At 55.7% G+C, this 22,271-nt stretch overlaps 1 protein-coding gene and 1 long non-coding RNA gene across 3 annotated transcripts in view; one reads left to right on the top strand and one right to left on the bottom strand.

The window, feature by feature from the left end:
* The window catches only part of LINGO1 (leucine rich repeat and Ig domain containing 1), a 71,703-nt gene extending 59,298 nt beyond the window's left edge, over positions 1-12,405 (top strand). For both annotated transcript variants that reach the window (XM_030014127.1, XM_030014126.1), the window contains one exon: positions 10,119-12,405. In XM_030014127.1, coding sequence (XP_029869987.1) covers positions 10,131-11,972 — 1,842 coding nt within the window. In that variant the 5' untranslated portion in view covers positions 10,119-10,130 and the 3' untranslated portion in view covers positions 11,973-12,405. The remainder of the gene's footprint in view (positions 1-10,118) is intronic.
* A 4,365-nt stretch (positions 12,406-16,770) lies between these two features.
* LOC115341336 overlaps positions 16,771-22,271 on the bottom strand; it is a 53,990-nt gene continuing 48,489 nt past the window's right edge. Inside the window, exons 2-4 of the long non-coding RNA XR_003923360.1 lie at positions 18,771-19,010; positions 17,995-18,129; positions 16,771-17,523 (exon numbers count right to left, since the gene is read on the bottom strand). This is a non-coding gene — a long non-coding RNA (uncharacterized LOC115341336). The remainder of the gene's footprint in view (positions 17,524-17,994; positions 18,130-18,770; positions 19,011-22,271) is intronic.

Genomic DNA, 22,271 nt, shown 5'->3' on the forward strand with positions numbered 1-22,271 from the left:
TTAGGTGCTGCCATTAAACTGATTTGTGCTCAGCCTGTTTATCCTTTTCAATGGGAGAAGATACAGAAGCTGAACTGAAATGGAAACCCTGGCCTTGCATTTCCGATTTAATTTCTATGCGCTGTTTTTCCCTGTGATTACTTTTGTTCTCACATACAGCCGAGAGCGCAGGCTCTGTATTATTATCAACATCACTGGGGAGAAGGAGGAAAGGGCAGAAAGCATCTCTTTCGGCTCAAACAAAACGCAACAGAACCACCCCAAAACTGCCCTCTGTTGAAGGCAGCGGGGGAACCGCTCCATCCCCACATTGGGTCCCTCCATTTTCTCCATGCCCACGGGCTCAGCGCAATCGCCCACTAGAAGACAGAAAGGGCCGAGGAACGGCACGGCTCCCCGTGGTGCGGCTGATGCTGCTGGCGTGCTGACACCCCTTATCGTAGGCTTTAAACCGATTGCGCTTTTCGCCTCTGCTCCAGCTGCTTCACAGCCACGGGGCAGTGCTGCCTGCCCCGCATCGAGCCCTTCCCCGGCACAACGCTGCGCAGCCGGACACGTTCCCAAAGCGCCTGGGGCTGAGATTTGCCGAGGCGCAGCACCCGCAGCCAGCGCCGGCTCAGCTTGGGGCACTCTTGCTAGTGAAATCAATGCGTCGGAATTCATGAAATTGCCCTAAAAAATCCCAGAGTTTCCAGTGCTTCGGTTTCTCCTCTCAACCAGCGTTTCACACCTTTTCATTCTTGCTTGGGAGAGGTCTGAGGTTTGGGTGCAGTGCCAGGACCCCAGGAGCTCTGTGCGCAGCCCCCATACCTGCAGAGGACACGTATCAGCAGGGCCGGCAGCACCTGGAGCCCAAATCCTGGCCGGGCCACATCCCGCAGCACATCCCCGCCACAGGGATTTGGGCTGGGAAGGGCTGGCGAGGTGGTGACCCCTCGTCCCCGGCCGGCTGGCACTGCCTGGCCACTCGCGCCAGCAGCACCCGCTCTGCCTGGCTTCGCGGGTACGGCTGACTGCAGGACAGGCGGGCTCAGCCGTGGCTCAGCACGGTTTGTTTTTATCTAATCTATTTTATTGTTGAATGAAACAATAACAGCAAATACAGGCCCTGAAGACAAGCCATAAATAATGCAAAAATCAAACAAGCGAGAAAAGGGGAAAGAAAAAAGAATTATACATGTAAAACCAGCACAGAAAAAGCCAGGCTGGGAAGAGGAATCTTCTCTCTGCGTTTGCCATCACTCATGCTTTCTTTGGCTCTCTTTTTTCTCCACTTCTCGCTTTCTGGAAATTCCTGCGGTACTAAATTTGTTACTGTGTGAATGAAACTTAATAATAATTGGGGAGGGGGTGGGGAGAGAGAGATCTGGCTTGCGGAAAGGAGTCGGGAAAGGAGGTGGATGGAGAGGACCAGGGCTTTCGTCTCTCGCAGCGCCCTGAAACACAGCCATGCCCCTGCCCAAGCCCACCACCCTGCTCTGCCCCTGCATCCCCGCGGGAGACGGGGCACGGACAGCTCTGCCGATGCCGCCCGGCGCTCGCGGGGCCGTTGGTCCTGGCAGCACGGCACGTCCTCATCGCCCCGTGCAGCTTGTCCTGCCAATGGGTTATCACAGAGCCATCTTCGCTGGGCTGGGCTGCAGTTGGCCTCTTCTGAAAGGCTTCCAAGGCCACTTATTCTAGGCAGCAGTATAAAAATATCAGGGCCGGTCCTAAAGGGAGGTAAATCAGCAGGTTTCCCAGGAGTCAGCGAAGCTGCTCCGTTTATGTCCTCTGAAGTCCTCTCGCTATTATCCCAAAGGTTTCCAGAGGAATATGCAGAGCTCTGGAGCAGCCTTTTTACTTTTCCAGGTATCCTGCACTGGTTGTAGGGATATTTAAGGGATGTGGTGTGGGAACAGAAGTGGTGCAGTCTAAGTAAGTATGGTCTAAGGTTAAATTAAACATAAGGAACGTGACCAGTCCCTGGCAGCAATGTTGCTCTGTGGCACTGCAGGCTTGGGACGCGCTCGCCGGTCCTCACTTGCTGCGGCTGTACAGCGTTTGGGACTTTGATCTGCGGTTTCCACCTTCAAGCAGTTGCAGGGACACGGGGGGGACGCAGAGGCTTGGACTCGTGGCTATTAGAGCTGGTCACGTCGCAAAGCTTCGGCGATGTCCCCGTATGGCCCTGGGGAGTGAGGTTGCTCGTGGGGGCCAGGGTGTCGGGCTGGTTTGGCATTTGCTCTCCTGCTGAGCCGGCCCTGGGTAAAGGAGGGCAGAAGGCACCGGGGGTGCTCCCCATCTCTGCTTGTGGCCCTGGTTTTCTGCTGCTGCAGCTGATGGGTGCCCCAGCCCCACTCTGGGCGCTGAGCAGAGCTCCAGGGCACTGCAGAGCCACGGGACACCTTTTGGCAGAGGGTGATGGCTGGAGGGGACCGGGATGTCCCCAGGCAGGCAGCGGTGGGGAGGGAGCAGCTTGTCTTGGTGCCAGACAGCTGCCCCTGCCGAGCCCTTCGTGGCGTCCCCAGGTGTGGTTTGTGCATCGGGATTACCAGGAGCAGCAGCTCAGCCTGGCAGGGCCTGCCCACCTCGCTGCTGGGACGCTGGCGCTGGTCACGGCGCAGGGACCGTCCTCGGGGGCCGGCGCCTGGGTCTGCGGGAGCGGGAAGCCACCGGTCACCGGACCAACCGGTGCTCCTGCTCTGGAGGAAACCATCTGCTCCTGCTCTGGAGGAAACGTGCTCCGGCAGCGGGGTGACTTTGTACCGGCCGCTTTTATGCTACGTCAGGTGGCGTCCTGCCCCTGACTCAAACGCAGGGTTTAGCACAGGCACCGTACAGCTGCGCTCCAGCTGATTCAGCAGCACCGCGACAGCGCGCTGAGCCACGCAGAGCTGCCCCGGCAGCACCGGGGCCACGCGGAGCGGGTGGGCAGGGAGGCCAAGCCGCCTGCACTGTCCCCCATCCTCCAGCTTTGCAGTGCCCTCCTTGGCGCTGGGGCTGCTCGGAGCGCTTCTGGGGAGCGCAGAAGGTGTTTGGGTACCGCTCGAGCCCATTCCCAGGAAAAAACAGTCCTCCCACCAGTGCAACAAGAAAGGGCGTCTGCCAGCCGTGGCTGGGCCGTGCTGGGAGGAGAAGGCAGTTTTCCCCATGCATGAGCAGGAGCGGGACGGTGGCCCAGGCTCTGGCAGCTGCCGATGCCCAGCTCTCCCCAAAGGGCCTTTGCAGGCACCGGCTCGGGGACGGCCTCATCGCGTGACGCCTTGCTGGCCGCGGGCACGTCGAGGCAGAACGCAGGGGATGCCTTCGCAATGCCATCGTGACCCTGGCGGCTCTCCCAGAAGACACTCATTGGCCAGACCTTTCTTTCACCTCTCCGGTGCAAATGTTTCCATAGTCCTAAGAGCCTGGGGTTTTTCCATCCTCCTTTGACAGCTACAGACAGGGAAGAAGAAAACATCTACGGAGACCCTCATGCTATACTGAAGCCTCCTCCACCCAGCGTGTGCTCATCACTCGAGTGCCTGCTGAGCTGGGTGCCTTGGGGTGAGCACCTAAAAACATCCTGGTGAGCCAGCCCATGTCCACAGAGACAGGAATCCCAAGGAGAGTTGCTGAAATAAAGAAAGAAAAAGGAGAAGGCCCATTCCACTAGCTGGTGCACGTCCTTCCCAGCATCCCAGCGCACACCATTCTCCTGCTGACCCAGCCCAAAATGTCTCCAGTGCTGGAGTCCCAAGGCCAACCCTTGGGAGATATTCCCACAGCAAACACGGCTCTCCTGCTCTTTGTCTCACAAGCAGAAAAAAAAAAAAAAAAAAATCAGCCTCCTCCCCGCTTGCCTGACACGGGAAGCATTGAACCACCAAGCGGCAGCGGCTGCGGCAGCGGTGGGCCAGCCCGCGTCCCGGCCACCTCAGTCGATGAGTAGGGGAGTGCGGCTGGCTCCGAGCCCGAGCTCCACGGTGCGCTGCACCCTTACATTCCTCATTTATCTCTTGCTAGCTCAGGGCTTTACACCCCCAGCATCCACAGCTGCCTTCGCAATTACTTATTGATCACTTGTCAGGATGTTTTCTTTGCTGATGGGGCACTGAAGCATGTGCAGCCAAAGAGTGAGAAAAGACGTTAAAAACAAAGGAGCAAAGGTGTGAGAAGGGCGAGCAGCTCTTGCACAGATGTGAGCGCAGCAAGAAACAGCCTCAGCAAAAACTGCTCTGAGCTTCAGCATCCTGCAGAGACGACCAGGATCTCCTTCGCATTGCCCCGCTCCGATAACGGGCCTGCCGAGCCTGAAAACCGCTCTCCAAGTTGGCTGCGGGCCATCGCTGGCTGTCCCTCCACCATACGTATCTGTCCCTGCATCGGGTCGAGCAGATCCACAGCCCAGAGCTAAATCAGTGGACGGCTGGGCCGAAGCCTCCCCCTCCCAGTGTCCCAGCCCCTCAGCCTGCTTTAAAGCTCTTCTCCTCCCCTGTGCATCCCCCTCCCCTTTCTTCTGCTCTTCTTGCCCTTTGGCTTGGTGCTTCCCTGACGTAATCCCTCGCGGCGCTGGGGGCACCACGTTTTGGGTGGAAGAGCCCGTCGCCGCGAGGAACCGCTTTTGCGGGGCGGTCCCGCAGGCTGGCTGCTGCGGGTGGCTGGTGCCAGCCAGGCGGTGTCAGTGCCGGAAGGGGATTTGCATCTTAAATACTTCTTCATGCTCTTTTACAGCCTCAGAGCAACTGCCAGAGCAGATCAGGTTGCGCGCACCTATTCCAGGCTCCCGCCTCAGAGCGGCTGAAAGCAGATACTTCAGAAAGCCGAGCAAAAGCTCCGGGCTGGAGGGTCGTGCCTTCACGTGGGTGAGCGGGAGCCGGTGACCCCGGGCAGCTTGTGGCTGGCGGGGCTGAGGGTGGTCTCCTCTCTGGCTAACCTGCCGTGGTTCATTGCCTCGCACGACTTGTTCGGAGGTGCCCACCACCCTCAACAAGGCACTGCTGGAGGGGTCCTCCTCAGCTTCTGCCCATTTCTCCCCCCACTTCTCACACCCTCCTGTGCTGCTTCTGGAGGATTTGGGGCCAGGCCAGGCCACAGGGCAGCCCTTTGCACTGCGGCAGCCTGTTTTCATGCCCTTCGTTAACAGCCCATCCAATAATGAAGGTCTAGAGGAAATGCGGCGGCAGCTTTCCGTCACCCAGGCCAGCACTGTGCCTTCGGCCACCCTGTCTGCTGCCCACCAGCCAGCCCTGGCAGCGCTCGGGGCCGACTTTAGGCTCTCCCCTCTTTGGTTTCTTTTTACCCATGTGAAGCAGCGTGGTCCCGGGAGGGAAACTGCCCCCTCCGCCCTGGGTGCTCTGGCCCCTGCTCCCACCCGTCCCTGAGCATCCCCGGGCACTGGGGAGAAGGGCAGCTACTACTGACGCCTGCGCTCCAGGGACTGGGTGGGAAAAGAGGAGGAGGAGGGAGCCGGTGGGGCGGGGAGGAGAGACAGAGAGAGACAAAGCAAAAGGGCCCAGAAATGCGCGCTGGACGCAGGGGGAATGATGGAGAGAGGAGGAAATGGGCACGAACGTGTTTGGCAAATTAAAGCTTCTCCCTTTGTTTTGCTGCTTTGCAGATAGCTACAGGAACACTTAGCGCAGAGCCTGGGGTCTGGATAAGCAACTCTTTTAGCAGCAGGAAAGGTTGTTAAATATTTATTTGTAAACCTGTAGTCTTTATCTCTAAAATGTAGTCAAGTTCAATAAAATTTGATTTAGCTGGAGCAGCTTAGAGGAGACGAGAGCACCGACTCCGAAAGCTGTGTTTCGGTAGCTTTGTGCGAAGCCGGCAGACCAGAGGTGGGGGCGAGCCCGTGGCTGGCCCGCACCCATACCCATATCCCCCCTGCAGCCCAGCGTGGGTGCCTGGTGCTGCTGGGATCAGGCTCGCTCCTGCGTGCTCCATGGCCCTGCAGCAAGGTCAGCTCCTACAGGGTGGGGATCGCGCTCCCCCGGCCCTGCTGAGCCCTAAAGCACTGCGGCCCCCCCCGGGAATATGGCTTCCTTCATCCTAAATTGCCTGTTGTCGTTCGATGCTCTCGAAAGCATCTGGTTCAAGGGTGAACGTCTCCCAGACTGTAATTTATGGCTGCCAGGTGGGGCTTATAGCTGACTCGGGGATTTTTGCCGCTCGCTCGCTGTCAGCGTGGCAGACGGATCGCTCGGTGCCGAGGAGCACCAAGCCCGGCCCCGGCCGCAGAGCACCCCTGTGGGGCTGTGAGCGGGGGGCAGCCCAAAGGACGGTGGTGACAGCAGGGGGCACGGCCAGGTGCGCTGCCCACCCCTCGGGGCAGGAGGGCGGCAGCAGCCTTGGGAGCAAACCCAGGTGCCGAGGCTGGGCTCCCTCCTGGGGCAGCGCCTGGGTTTGGGTTCCCCGCGGCCGTTCCTCCCGCGCCGGGGTGGCCCGTGCCCGTCACGACGGAGCGAACCCCGCGCACGTCAACGCTCCAGCCCGGCCCCAGGCTGCATTTCCAGGCACGGGCCCAGAACGGCATCTTTCCTCCCAGCGCCGATCCCAGCTGGAGACACTCGGCGGGTCCCGCTGCATTTAGCACCGAGGCAGCACGGCTCCAGTGCGCCCATCTGCGCCTTGGGCCGAGTCTAGCAGCTTCCCCGGGGGAAGGGGTCGTCCTTTGGAGCCCTCGTCCCCAGGCGGCAGGGTGGCGAGGGCAGGGGTGAGTGGACGCCGTGGCTCCGGGCATGATTTTTTCGCTGGTTTGCTCATTGCCTAAAGGCAGCGAGCCTGGCAGCTGCTCCTTTCTTACCGATTCCTTTTTTTTATGTGAGAAATGAGAGCCACGTTCACGCCAGAGGGCTGCAGCTCTCCCTCGCCTGGCCCGGCCCGTGCGTCACAGCCACGTGGCCTGATCCTGCCCGGCAGCTCGTGCTGGGCACCCCGGAGGGGTGCTCCGGCCCGTTTCGCAGTCCTCCTCAGAGTAAATCTGGGAGAGCTTCAACGTTCGGTAGCGCTTTGTCTCAGTCACTTCCCGGTTTCCTGCGGGCAGCAATTGCTGAGAGCAGCCACTGCCATCTCTGCCGCGGAGACACCAGACCCTCTCCCCGGCGTCACCCAAGCCCATCCGAGGCGGCCGCAGCCCCTCGCTCGGCCGGCACCCACGGCCCCAGCACCGGGCACCGCAGCACCGTGTGGCGGCAGACGCGGGACGGCCGAAAAGACAGCCCTAACTTTGGGCTGAGGTTCGCTGACGGGACGCGAGTCCAGCCACTGCGGGGGGGATGCGTGGCGGTCAGTGGAAAGCCGTGCGCGGGTTGTTGACTTGAGCTCGCACGATAATCACCGTTTGAGTCATTTTTAGAAGGGCACCTCTTAATATCTGCCTCGCCTTGAGGCACAAATATTCCCTTCTGAAACAACCAGAGGTAAATGGGAACCAGAAGTGATTTAAAGCTCATCTTAGCCCAGAATTTTTCAGCTTATTCATTGTCTTTCTCCCAAAGCTCTTCTGTGGCTCTGGCTATTAAGATTACGGATGTTTTTGTCAGGGATTGTATTTATCACGGATTTAAATTTAGCTGAGAACTAATAACGTGAGGTGTGTCTAGACTTCAATTCTACACAAGTGGGCTTGTCTCGACTTTAACACCATGCAGATTTTGCTTCATTCATCTATCACCTCTTTGCTTATATTTTAACCATCGGCGCCGCATCGCTCCCAGCAGCTTTGGCCGCTGCCCCTCCACCGAGGCCGGTGCAGGGACCACAGCGCTGGACCAAATGCGTTGCAGGTGCAATCCCCCTCCCACCGGCAGAGAAGCAGATTTTGGCCCAGGGGAGGTCCGGGTCGATGCGGGAGCCGTGCATGGGGCCCTGCAGCAGGATTCGGCTCTCACCCCCGCCCCGTGCCCAGCAGGGACCAGCATGCAGCTGCACGCACGGGCAGCGCTGAAATTTCAGCCCAGAACACAGCCAAATAAGGCCAGCTGCCTGGCACTCTAATGAGCTGAAGTCTTTTCAGCCCTGGTATAATTAAGCCCCTTAGACTGTATTTTGTTTTGCATGCAGTGTTTTGCTTGCTTTGATGGCTTTCTCAGCACGGCTGTGAGGAGCGGGAATTGGTTTCGAGAAAAAACCAGAGAGGATGAGCGAGAGAGAGAAGGACAGCACGTTGGAGAGGGGCGGGCAGAGGGAGAGTAGAAGCCGAAGGAAATAGAGGCGGCAGGAGGAGCGGGGCGTTCAACGGGCCCCCATGCGCCCGCGGGGAGAGGAGAGGCGGCAACAGCGGCACGGGGAACCCCTGGCTGGTCAGCGGCGGCCAGGGCTGCGGTTACGAGCCCGGGGAGCAATTCCACGTGCAGCCCTTCGCCTGAGAGCTGCCAACCGGCAGCGCCATCCCGGCCCCGGGGCACCGGCACATCCCTCCGGCAGGTCCCGACCCCAGCCCCGCTTGTATTTGTAGGACCGCCCGGCAGCGTCAGCACTCCGGAGGCGATGACGGGGGAGATGATGAATTGTAAATACCCAGCAACCAGCTCTTTGCAGCCTGGCCCGGGCCCAAGCGAACCCACTGGAAATGTTTCTACTGGACTGGGACTTGCCGGCCCGGGGCCGGCAGGCGGGAGCTCAGCAGCGCTGCCAGGGGAGCTGTGCGGGATCAGCTCCTGGCACCGCACCCCGTCGCTTTGGGGGTGATGTGCTTCGGGTGGTCCCCAGCGCCCAGCCCCACCACCGCAGAGGTAGCGGGGAAAGGGGACGGAGAAGGACGGCGAACCGGGAGGACACGGCAGGAGGATTTCTGCGGGGACTCCGGGACCTCGCAGCCGGATCGCCTGGTGCGCCGAGGCCTGGTGGTTTCCGAGATGGCGCTGGTGGACGTTTTTATGACCCGTCCATCATCTTTCATCCTTGCATCTTGCAAAGAAATTTTGAAAAATTTTTGGGGACCAAAAGTTATACTTGGGTCATATATCTATATGAAATGATGAATATAAACAGATGCAATGGAAGTAATGCACAGAATGCGTACCAGACCCATAAATAGTGCCAGAGCCGGAAAAGTAATGTACAGGATATATAATGATGGATACAAACAGAGCCAATGGAAGTAATGTATTGAGCATATTCAGCGATAGCCATAAATAGCATTAGTGGAAGCAATGCAGAGCGTACACATAACAATAGATATAAACACGGTCTGGAGTAGCTGTACATCTAATATGCAGTATTAATATGACTTGATCCCTCGTAACAGCTTGAGCAACAAGGAAATAAATGCAACCGAGGCAGCGTGACAGGGAGCGTTCGCTTCCGCCTCCCGACGGGCCGGGGCACAAAGCAGACCGTAACCCCCGAGGAAGTCTCCCAGCCCTCCCCAGGGAAGGCAGCAGGAGGCCGGGCCTTTCCCAGCCGAGAGCAGGCAGACCCCCTTACCCCCCCCAGAGCCCCTTACCCCATAGCAGCCCTGGACCTTACGTCAGGCTATAGCTCACTCTGCCGATACACTGACCGGTTGCCGTTTCTCAGAGGGGACTGGTGCGGGTCTGCACCTTGCAGGCGGGCACGGCGGGAGGCAAGGGGCTTGCCCTGGAGGGGGGACGCAGAGACCGGGCTGCTGCGGAGCCTGGGGGAGCGCAGGGGAAGGGGACCGGTCCCCAGGGAGCTGTCACCGTTGCTCCCCGCTCGGACACCCCGCTGCCAGCCGAGCCCAAGCGGGGTTCCCCCAGATGCTCAATCCTGCGCTCAGCTCCTCTGCGTTTGCAAAGCAGTCTTTATATTCAGGCTCCATCTACAGGGAACTGAATAATTTCAAGAGCTTAAAATAGGATGTAGATAGATGTGTTCAGTATTAAATTTTTTTTTTTTTTTTTTTTAAGAAGCCGAGGAAGCGAGGTCTGTCTGACACAGATTCCTCAAGGCTTTCCACTCAAAGTCTGTGCACGTTCAATCATCAAGTGGAAAGTTGGGAGGTGGGGAGGAGAGATGGTCTTGTAGCCAAAGGGCTGGATTTCAGCTGGAAAATGAGAACCTCTGCTCTGCCTCAGCGGTGCCTTTTGCCTTAACGTCAGCTCTACCAGGACTGTAAACCTTTTGCCGCGGCTGTGCCTGTTGTTTGCTCACATCCCCCTTGCTCTTTCTCTCCCCCGTGTTACCTGCAGGTGAGAGATAGGATGGTAGCTGGGGAGGCGAGTATGCGCAGCCCAATCCTGGCCTGCTGGCAGCCGATTCTCCTCCTGATGCTGGGATCCATCCTGTCCGGCTCCGCCACGGGCTGCCCGCCGCGCTGCGAGTGCTCTGCCCAGGAGCGCGCTGTCCTATGCCACCGAAAGCGATTCATGGTCGTGCCGGAGGGGATCCCAACCGAGACCAGGCTGCTGGACCTGGGCAAGAACCGCATCAAGACGCTCAACCAGGATGAATTTGCCAACTACCCTCACCTGGAGGAGCTGGAGCTAAATGAGAACATTATCAGTGCCATTGAACCTGGGGCTTTCAACAACCTCTTCAACCTCAGGACGCTGGGGCTCAGGAGTAACAGACTCAAGCTGATCCCCTTGGGGGTGTTTACTGGACTCAGCAACCTTACCAAGCTAGACATTAGTGAGAACAAAATTGTGATCCTCCTAGACTACATGTTCCAGGACTTGTACAACCTGAAGTCTTTGGAGGTGGGGGACAATGACCTTGTCTACATCTCCCACCGGGCCTTCAGCGGCCTCAACAGCCTGGAGCAGCTGACCCTGGAGAAATGCAACCTGACCTCCATCCCCACGGAGGCCCTGTCTCACCTTCACGGCTTGATCGTGCTGCGGCTGCGCCATCTGAACATCAACACCATCCGGGATTACTCATTCAAGAGGCTGTACCGGCTCAAGGTCCTCGAGATCTCACACTGGCCCTACCTGGATACTATGACGTCCAACTGCCTCTACGGGTTGAACCTGACCTCCTTGTCCATCACCCACTGCAACCTGACGTCCATCCCGTACGTGTCGGTGAGGCACTTGGTTTACCTCCGGTTCCTGAACCTGTCCTACAACCCCATCGTCACCATCGAGGGCTCCATGCTCCATGACCTGCTCAGGCTGCAGGAGATCCAGCTGGTGGGAGGGCAGCTCACCACGGTCGAGCCCTTCGCCTTCCGCGGCCTCAATTACCTGCGCATCCTGAACGTGTCCGGGAATTTGCTGACCACCCTGGAGGAGTCAGCCTTCCACTCGGTGGGCAACCTGGAGACGCTCATCCTCGACAACAACCCCTTAGCCTGCGACTGTCGGCTGCTCTGGGTTTTCCGGCGGCGATGGAGACTGAACTTCAACAAGCAGCAGCCCACCTGCTCCACCCCCGAGTTCGTCCAGGGCAAGGAGTTCAAAGACTTCCCCGACGTCCTCCTGCCCAACTACTTCACCTGCCGCCGAGCACGGATACGGGACCGCAAACCTCAGCAGATCTTCGTGGACGAAGGCCACACGGTCCATTTTGTCTGCCGGGCAGATGGGGACCCGCCCCCCACCATCATGTGGCTCTCTCCCCGCAAGCACCTCATCTCTACCAAAACCAACGGGCGGCTCACTGTCTTCCCCGACGGCACGCTGGAGGTGCGCTACGCCCAGATCCAGGACAACGGCACCTACCTATGCATCGCCAGCAACGCGGGTGGCAACGACACCATGCTGGCCCACCTGCACGTGCGCAGCTACTCCCCAGACTGGCCCCACCAGCCCAACAAGACCTTCGCGTTCATCTCCAACCAGCCCAACGAGAGCGATGCCAACAGCACGCGCGCCACCGTGCCTTTCCCCTTTGACATCAAGACTCTCATCATCGCCACCACCATGGGCTTCATTTCCTTCCTGGGCGTCGTGCTCTTCTGTCTGGTGCTCCTCTTCCTGTGGAGCCGGGGGAAAGGCAACACCAAGCACAACATTGAAATCGAGTACGTGCCGCGCAAGTCCGACGCGGGCATCAGCTCTGCCGACGCGCCGCGCAAGTTCAACATGAAAATGATTTAACCAGGCAACAATTTGCGAATAATAATGGTGGTTTTTTTTTTTAAAAAAAAAGAACAAATGAACAAATAAAAAATAATTAAAAAACAAACATTGCTACAAACATACCGACCTCTCTCCTTCCACCACGCCCTCTGCCCCTGTCCAAACCCACTGCACCCGCACTGTCACCACCTCTTTCTCCTCCTCTTCTTCTTTATACCAGGAAAACATTCAGCCGATGTCTTCAGGACTCCTGTGTTTGTAAGGACTTTGTCTGATGGACTCTGGTGTCAGATATAACTGAGAGGGAAAAGCAACAGAGGGGGGAAAAAAGAAAGAAAGAAAAAAGAAATAAAATCAATAAAAAGTTACGAACTTTCTTCTGTAACTTTGATTTCAATAATTATGGATTTTTATGAAAACTTGAAATAATAAAAAAACCCTATTTCCTATAGATAGTTGGAATGCAAAATCTTGACTTCTTGATCTGTCCAGTTCTGTATCTCCGGCGAGCGCTCGCTTTCTCGCCGCGGAGGCGTTTTCCAGCCGCCTCACTGAGAACAGCCCCCGGCCAGGGCGAGTCTCCCGCTGATGCCAAAGGTTCGCGCTCCCCCAAAAGGCACTTCCCGCAGTGTCTTGGGCCCTGCACAGCACCGAGAGGAGTTTGACTTTTTTTCCCCAAGGACCGCTTGTGGTGTTTTAGCCATTCACCCGCCCGCCCCCAAAGCCCGGGGGAGCGAGGCCGCGGCGCTGACGCGCGTAAGCCGTACATAGCGGGGCTGTGTCTGCCTGCCCTCCGCGTGGCGAGAAGGACGCAAAGCCCCGTCGCGGGGCAGCCCGCAGGGCAGGCAGCAGCTCGCCGTGCCCGCGGCCCCCGGGTTGAGAGCCAGCGGGGCCGGGCTTGGCCCGGGCAGCGCTGGGGGTACCTGGGGATCCTACTGCCTCTTACGCGGGGAGAGGACTTTCTACCTGCCGTTGCCAGCAGCAGAGCGGCGTCTCCTCTCCGATGGGGGACAAGGTGGCTCTTGCGCTGTGGACAGCTGTCCCTGCGGGCGGGGATGCTGCAGTTCCATTAGAGCCCCTGCTGGCAGCACAAGCCTGGCCCTGTCCGCCCCTGGTTCCCAGCGCTGCTCCCCACCTACCTGTCGTGACTCTCACGGTGGTTTTCGGAGCTGACCGCTGGCAGCCAGACTCACAAGCACCCTCAGGCACATCTAAGGGAATTTAGCTTCCGCGCTTGCAGGAGACTTTGTCTGAAAATAACCAAAATTACATACGTTTATTATAAACACACACGTGCACAGCCTGAGCCAGAGGAGAACGGGCACAGGGCTGCAGCAGGGAGGTGGTGCAGGCTCTAATGCCCTGGTGCTAGCTCCAGCGTGCCCACCACCATGGTGTCTGGTCACCAGGCAGCAACCTCCCTTTGCTCAGGTCTGGTACTTGGGATCAGGAGGTGTGGAAGGTTTGTATTCTCTCAAGGAGGAAAAGGGGAGGAACGCCGGATAAACTGGCCCCCGGGCAGGGCTGCGCTGACTGGTGCATCCCTTGCAGGAGAGGTGTGACAGTGCCAGCCTGCCCTGAGAAGCAGAGCTACCTATGGCAGCGAGACATGGCACAGGCTACAGAAAGCATCAGCATAGAAGTGTCATACAGCAAATTAATTAAAAGGAGCAAGTCAGGAGGGCAACCACAGAGGGAGAGTAAAATCAAGAGGGGGAAAGATGGTGGGGAAAGAGATGTCTTTGAAAAGTAAGAGAAGCATCGTCAGACCAGCTCGGCCCTTCCCCAATTGGTTTGTGCCAACTTCCCAAGCCCCAGAAGGTGCGGAGCGGGGCGAAGGCCACGGTCAGCCCTCCCATGGGGCCTTTCCATGGGAGAAACAGGGCCGGTACTGTGGCTTGGGGGACCCCAGCACAGCCTGATGGCCTTTGGCTGTGCTGGAAGCACAGAACATCCCTGCAAACAGTGATAATACAGGCACTAAAGGTTTTTATAAGCATTACTGAAGCAGCGGGTGCTTCCCGTCCTTCCCAGCTGCCGCCAGGACCGGTGGCACCGCATTGGCCAGCGGCTTCCTGGCCCACCCAGCCCCAGCGGTATCTCCGAGGTGGATGAGCTGAGATTTGCATGCTTGATTTATAAAGCACTTCAGGAGTCTTCAGGGATCAAAGTCACTACAAGACAATAAAAAAAAAGCGACAGGAACCTGGAGCGCCAACAGGGAAAAAAATGGATTTGCTTTTCTTCCAGCGATGTGCCAATCTAGAAGAACCAACCTGAAACATCTGTGCTCATGGGGAGGGGGAATTTTTTGCTGGTTTCAGCTTTCTATTCATCTTCAAACAAAACATTTTGTGTTTCTTTCTCCGCAGCAGGTTTCAGGAGCTTTGATTTGTTAGTTTCTCATCTCTAACCCATCTTTCCTTTATAACTTTGAAACGAAAACATTTTTTTTTAAAAGCCTTTTGCTTTTGTTTTGCTTTTTAAAAGAGCCAAAGCAAAATGCTTCTTTGCAAGTTTCCCCTCCCACCAGTGTTTAACCAACATTTTCAGTGAGCTAAATACGAAACCACAAACAGCAACACACAAACCTAGGCCTGAAGCTGAAGGCAGGCACGCTCAGCTCCACCTGCACCGCAGATCCTGCTCCAGGGACCCCAAGCACCGGCTTGGAGCAGCGCTCGCCTGGGAGAGGCAGGGATGTGCTGAGGCCTCAGCCCTCCAGAGGAAGATGCCAAGCCGAGCACAGCCGAGAAAGCCACATACAGCGGCACGTTAGGTGCAGAAATCTCAGTTTGAGCCTTGTTGCCAGGACCGACAATAACTCAATCAGCAGTTCAACAGACGGCAGAGAGGTGGAGGGGGGGGTGTCCGTGATCCTGGACAGCTATTAACACTGGCAATCTAAAAGAGCTTCTTAATTGACTCGTTATCCTTTTTTAATGCTGTAATTAAAAGAGCTAATTCAACACACACAGATCAAAAAAACCCAAACAACTAATAACCAAGTCCAACAAGGTATTTGCAGCACGCTAGTGTCCCAGCAAAGAGAGGAATCAAGCCTCTCACTGTTAAAAAGAAGCTTTAAAGAAGAAAAAAGGAAAGAAAATTATTTCTTTTCTGTGTAACATCGCAGGCTGTGCTAGCGCAGGATTCTTCCCAGCCCGCGACCTGCCACCCACACCCACATGTGCCCCCAGACCCACCATCTCTGCTGCTTGAAACCCTCCCGGGGAGGGGGGAAGCCACACTGCCTGCCCTGCATCCGAGCTGTGGCTCAAAGTCCCTCATTAGCAAGTTTGCCCAATGGTCTGTGGCACTACTGCCTGCCACACACAGTTTATTATCCACACTGATTTTTTTAATCTTTGATGCTTTGTGAACTGGATAATTTTTTTTTTCAGTCACCATGTGATTAAAGCAGATGGATGGAGCAGAAGAAAAGCATCTCAGAGTGGCCAGAATCTCAGCTCAGCAATTTTCATGGCTGGTAAAGATGGGAGGAAGAAAACCTGAAAGAATAAACTCTTTTTCTCTCCTTTGCTGAAATCTACAGTGTGTTTCTTCTGCAGTTTAATCAAGGGTGAGAGAGCAGGGGCTGCGTTCCAGCATTGCTCTTCAGGTAACTGTGGGCTATGTATGAGAGCCAGACAGCATTTCTTACTTTTTCTTTTTAATAAGAATAAATAAAAAGCACTTAATAAAACAGCTTAAAAGGGGTAGGAAAAAAAAACCAAAAAAAACCCAGGAAGAATTGTGTTTAGGGCAAGGAGGGAAGGCTGCCTGTGAAACATGCCTTACCTCCCCTACTTCCAAGACCGATGGGAGTCCTGTAGGCATCTCCATGACAGGCACCACGTGTTGGGACGCGGCAGGGAGGAGGACGAGGGCTCGTTCAGCACTTCCAACCTGAGCACATCACCTGCCCGAGGCACTTCCTTCCCCACCAGGCTCCGTGTTTTCCCCCACCGCCATGGGCTGTGGCTGGCAGGTGCCTGGCTCTCCCCTTCTGCCGCAGAGACAGGAGCAGAGTTATGAGCACCCTGCGGGAGAGACATTTGTACCCGCCGACTCCCTGACCCTCCTCATCAATCCCCGTGCCCGCTCAGCTCCTCTCCCTGGATCATCAGAGGCATGTAGAGCAGCGCAAAAGGTCAGGTTTGAGACTGACACCTTTGCCTACACAGGGGTGAGGGGGACCAGATGAGAGGGAGTCAGGCTGGCCCTTCGCCTCCCTGCACCCAGCAGCCCCCCCGCTTCTCTGCCCGCAGAGCCTGGCTGCGTTGCCCGGGCTTGCTGCCTTCCCCCATTTCTATCAGGCCTTATCGCGCTTAATTTTACTCCTTCTCTCACTAACTGTCCTCCCTCTCTTATCTCTGCTTCAGAGTAAATTTTTTACTCTCTCCTTTTTTTCTTCCTTATCACTCGCTCTCCTTTTTTTTTTTAATTTTTTTAAAATACTTTTTGCCTTCTGTGCTTCTATCTCACTTTCCTGCCATTTGTCTGTCAGGTGCTCTTCTTTCCCTGCCATGTCTGTGCTTCCCGCGGTCCTCTCTCTGCACACACACTTCTCCCCCACATCTCTGCCTCCCTCCTCCCCTGGAGCATCCCATCCTGCTCTGTCCATGGCAAGCAGCACAGTGGCACGGAGGAAAGAAGGGAAAGATCTTCAGGCATCACCTCCTTTTCTCCTCTCTCCCTTTCCTCCTCTCTCCCTTTCCTCCTCTCTCCCTTTCCTCCTCTCTCTTCCCCCACCCTCCTGCCTCGTCCCCCCTTTTCCCACCTCCCCCTTCCTCACTTCCCACATGCTCTCCAGCCCTGCCCAGCTGGTTTGCCATAAGACTTTGCAGTTGCCATCCCTGCTACCAGGTTTTTGCAGGACACGACAGAGGAGGAAGGCTTTGAGGTGCGGGGCTCAACACCCTGGAGGAGATGGCTGGGGGAGCAGCCCTGCTCCCCATCTCTCTGGCCCTGCCATGGGTACACGCAGCTCCTCCAGGGAAAAATGGGCCTATTGCTTTCCTCTCTTTTTTCTGGGTCTGTATCTACATGCTTATGATAGATTTACTGTGATTCTATTGGTTTATGATTAAAATCCATAAATTTTACTAGGCCTTTTTCTTATTTTCCATAATCTGCAGGATTCAAGGCAATCAAATTTTAACTGGAAAGCATGGGCTGTGCAGTTAGGTCCCAGTGTAATGGGGAACGGTTCATTTCCCAATCCACCCCCATTACTGGTGGTACTAAAGAAATACTGCCCTGTGAAACAGATTTTTCCTCAGTTCCCTTTAAAACAATGTCCTTACCTGAGACAGGGTAAGGATCAGAGGAACAATACGAACCTTGACTAAAACACAGTGCCGCCCACCACTGCAGTTTGTTCCCATCCTGAGGTTTCCAAGCAGAGCTTCCTGGCGGACTCGGGCCGGTGCTGAGCTCGCAGGGGGACCCAGCCTGGGGTGAGCAGGGTGGCTGGCAGTTGTGGGTCCCCGTCAGCTGCTCCGTCTCAGATCCCCATCACCAGGCGGCAGGTAGCTCCAGCCCCTCCGGAGATTTCATCATGTGCCTGTTACGATCCAGGTAATAAGACATTTCATTCAAATGAGCAAATTTATTCCAGTGGCACTTTAATAACAAAATCAATAAAACTACACTTCCCAGCAGGGGTTTATCATATGCTAAAACTACAGCATAGTGCCTGGATATACTAAATTCTCTCCCTGAAATAAAGTGCAAAGTTTAGAAGACAGATGACACCATTTGTGGCACTAGTAGGGTAATACCCTAATAAATCCACGGCCACCTGGGCACTTCAGAGCTGTCACACACTGCGCTCAGTGGCCACCGGGAACTTCCCAACGACAGCGAGAACAGGAATGAGACCTTTGTGCTCCTCAGGCTCACGGTGCAGATGTAGGGAGTGTGGGCTCTGGAGCACAACCCTGTGTCAGAGCAGCGAGGCATCCACGCACACAGACCAGCCAGAGCGGACTGCGTACCTAAGAGCATCACGGACCCAGTTATCAGTGTGGGTTACCTTATCTGTGGTGGCTCTTTCCGAAAGAGCCGCCTCTGGGTGGGAAGGTGAGCATCCAGCTTGGAGACCAGCCACTCCACGTGGTGGGGACCGGGCTGGCCTCTCCCAGCAGAGCTCCTTGGTGTCACCACTAAGCTAGAAAGGAGATGGGACAGTCAGGAAACACGGCCGGTGCTGCAAGCCCAGGAGTCAGCAGGATCCCGGGACAGGCAGCTGCCCAAGGAAGCACCCACATAAGAGGACAGTTGCTGCCCTGCCCTGCGTGTGGCTGTGCACCCCTCTGTGCAGGATCCCACCCCCTGAGCTGGGCTCTGTGGCTGCTCTCCCACGGACCATCCCTCTCGCTCCCTCCCCACCTCGCCATCCCCTTCAATTAGCGCCTGCCACTTCATCGCTGTTCCCCGTATCGTTACGCTCCAGCACCTTGCCTGACATGAGATTATGGCTATTCCCTCCTCCACCATCCTTCCCAGACCATCATCCATCAGTTCTTCAGACCCTGCGCTGCTCCCAGCCATTTCTGTCTGCCAGTCAGCCATCTCCCACCAGCTCACTCATCCTCCTCGTCCCTCCAGCTTGTGCCTCCCAAGCCTATCAGTGTTTCCCAGCCTTGAGTGCTGCAAAACTAATTAGCTCACTACAAAGATTGAGGAATAATTAGGGACTCCACTGAAAGCAGGAAACTAGGGCATCTCGCCTTAAATAAATGCGAGGAAGCGTCTCTCCGCTCTGCTGACGGCCTGTGATTGCTTCAAGCAGATGACTACACGACTCACCGTCCCTCAGCTCCCACTCCAGGCATCTTCACTAGAGGTGCCTCTGCCTCCATCACGCCCCTTAGCTGCTTTCCGGCTTTTTCGGCTCGTGTCCCTGCCACTAAAGCCAGCTCCTCACCACAGCTCCATGGCTAGCCAGGCACCGAAGCAAGCAAGCAGACCTCCTGGAGATGCTGGGGCCACTGGTTTGGGCACTGCCTTCTCAATGGTCCACCATCTCCAGCTCTCTCTAGGGGAAAGCTAGCACCAAGCATGAAAAATAGTTAGCAGGAAAAACATTTGCAAAATTTCTTTTCTAGTTGGCTCCGCTGGGTAGAAGAGATGCTAAAACAGCCTTTCCCCATGGCAGCTCTACCCTGATGAGTGGGAGTCTGCCCTGCCCCATACTGGAGAACCTAAAGAAGAGGGTGATACAAGAGGAGAAGGATCTGGGGACTGCACAGGTCCTCCTTCCTCGTGCACAGACCGTTCTGGGGACTCCACATTTGGGCATGTCAAAGTCCCCTGGTGACACGAAAGGGTTCCCTGCAAACCCATGTCTCAAGGTGATGAGCAGGAGATGGCACTGGAGGCAGCCCAGAATGAGGTGTCTCTGACCTTCACCACTTGCTCATCTCCCCGGCGCTGCAAACGATCCCTCTTCCAGCCATTGTCTGTGCCTGAAGTTCTCCACACAGTTTTGTCACTTACTAATGATATTTAATAACAACCTGACACTCAGCCCCTGCGTCTCACTCAGAGACCTGAGGCAGCCGCGCCGGGAGCCTGAGTAATGTCCCCAGCCGTTTGTGGAGGAGCAGTGCTTGCTGCCTCCCCGGGAAGGTGGGACAGGGCGAGGGGAGGGAAGCATTGCTTTAAGCCCCTCAGAAGAGCCTCTCCAGCTCCTGCTCCCTCTGAGCCTGCTCAGCCCAGGCTGAGCATCCCCTCCTGTCCCCAGCCCACCCCTCCTGCCCTCACCCATGGGACCAACCAGCAAAAGACCTCATGGAGACTATGGCACTTTACATGAAGCCACAACCCCTGCCATCAGAAGCTTTATGGGGTTTTTTGTTCTTCTTAGGGTTTTCTAGTGCCTCAGATCCACAGCCACAGACAGGGCAGGGAAAGAGAGGTGGGAAGGACATCCTAAGTGGCAGCCTACATCAAACCTGAGGACACTGTTTCAGCATCAGGTCCCTCATGCAGACTACAGGGTGTATGTCTCTGCACCCATGCTGGAGGCTGCGCCCTGGCCAAGCTGTGCTGGGGAAAGCAAACCTAACCCTCATCCAGCCACAGCTCCTCCTCAGTGGTCCGGAGAGGCGAGGCATCACGTGTCCATCACCCACAGGAGGTTCCCCTGCCATACCCAAGGACACAGGCTTGGAGAAGATGAAAAAACTTCAGCTTTCTCTTGTACGAGGGTTCGGAGAGAGGGAAAGTCTGCACCCTGAGAAGGGCCATGCTGAGTCAGGCCCAGGGCTGTGTACCTCAGGAGCACGTCCCCAGGCACGGCCGCAGGCAGATGCCTATGGCAGAGGGAAGGCCCAGGCGAGTACAGAATAACCCTAATAACCCTCTTTCTGTGCAATCCCTCCTCGCCTCAGGCAACCCGAGGTTAGAGAGCTTCTGAGCCACACAATGCCTCTGCCCCATTTTTCTTATCAGTCCTCAACAAACCTTTTTTCCTTGAAGTCGTCTGATTGCATTTTTTAATCTACTCGTGCTCCTGGCCTGCAGCAGTAGTTGTAGCAGTGGGTGGCACCCCCAGATCCTGCTCGGTGCTCGGTGCCGCCAGCGAGGTGCATTTGCTCAGTACACCCAGCGCTGTGCAATACGAAATCTGTGCTGCAAATGCAGTCCCGCTCCTTTTTTTCCACCTCTGAAGGGTTAAGGTTTTTCAGAGAGCAGGTCAAGCTAGGCAGAACAGGCAGGACTGCCGGGTTGCCTGCTGTAGCTGTGTCTGCACCAGCAAATGGACTGGAGCAGCTGCTCCCCCTGCTCCTGGGTGGCTGCTTAAAGGGACAATGCCAAGGTCAATTAGACCCAACCCTGGACCTGCCTTTTCCTTCTCTTTTCTTTTTCCCAGGGCTCACAAGTGTTGAAAACTCAAACAGATGAGAATTCAGGACAAAAAGCAAGAGTGAGGGTTCAAACACCTTCATCTAACAGTCCTTCCCAGGTAGACCGGCGAGGCAGCTTAGCATTGCTCTTCTGGGACAAGACACCCAAAGCTTTTTAAATTCCTATGCTTCTCATTCTTTGTGTAACCAGATAGCATGGTTTCACACTGACTGTGTCTGCTCACAGCATATAAATCCTTTGTGGCAGAGCCATTTTAGGGATAAAACCTCCACCTGTGCCATCTTACATTGGGCTGAAAACAGAAGCAGGGCCAGGCTCTTTGCCCTGGAGCAAACCTTCTTGGTTCTGCATCAAGAACCAGAGGGCAGAAGAGTCCCTGGACATTGCTCCAACATGTAGAAAAAGAGGCAGGAGTAGGTGGGGAATGGGCTGCAGGCTCTCCAGCCCCCTCCATAGCAAGCCTCTCTGATGGGATGCTCTTGAAGCAAAACTGCCAAATGTCTCCACGTCCCAGCTGTCTCCAGGTCCACAGACCCTGAGCTGTCAGTAAGGCTGTGTTGTCAGGACCCCAATGACAGCGCCAAAGTTGAGAGTATTTTCAAAAAGCAGAAGTGTGATGAGGAAGAAGAGACACAAAATCATCTCATGCAATCAATCTTGCCCAGTGACAAGAGGGTCTGGCTCTGGAACCTTCGAAGAAGAATGAGAAGTGCCCTGAAAGAGGGGGGTGGGTTGGGATCTGTGTAGAACCAGGAGGTTCCTTCTGGCACAAGGTTCTCACAGATGCATGCTCAAGGCAGCAAACAGATACGTCTTTATCCTGCAGTGCAAGTGGAGCTGTTCTTGTCTTTCAAACACACACCTAATCATTTTTAAGATCTCTGCCTCAGAACTATCTTTTTGATAAAACTAATCACAGGCTTAAATTACAGATAAATACCCGATATTAAAAGAACAGCTTGAAAAGGAGGAAAGGGGTAGTTTAACGGTGCTCATTTTCTCTACTTTTCTATAGCACACATCTTGGGCTATTTAACTGTAGAGCTTATGAAGCTTCATTCTGACAATTCTGCTTTCTTTCAAATGTGGCTTCCACAAATGTTTCCCCTGGTTTCTTTACCCACTATGCTGCTGTTAGCTGTATTATTGTAGCAGTCACCATATCTCCAGCTGAGACTAGGAGGCAGGCACGCGAAAAGCTGCATGAACACACACAAAGGAATAAAGCTGGTGCTTAAAAGCCTGGACCCAGAGGCATCTACATTGGGAAAGAGGGACACCTAAGTGCCCGCGAAGGATCTGGGCTGTAATAATTCAACAAAGAAGAGTAGCTGAAAAAAAATCAAAGCTGCAAGTGGCTCAAGAGGAGCAGAGAGGTCTGTGCCAGCGTAGCTCTCCTGCCCACACCTCTGCTGGTCCTTGTGCTGCCAGCCAGGA

The sequence above is a fragment of the Aquila chrysaetos genome, chromosome 5 (assembly GCF_900496995.4).
Source record: "Aquila chrysaetos chrysaetos chromosome 5, bAquChr1.4, whole genome shotgun sequence".
NCBI lineage: Eukaryota > Metazoa > Chordata > Aves > Accipitriformes > Accipitridae > Aquila > Aquila chrysaetos.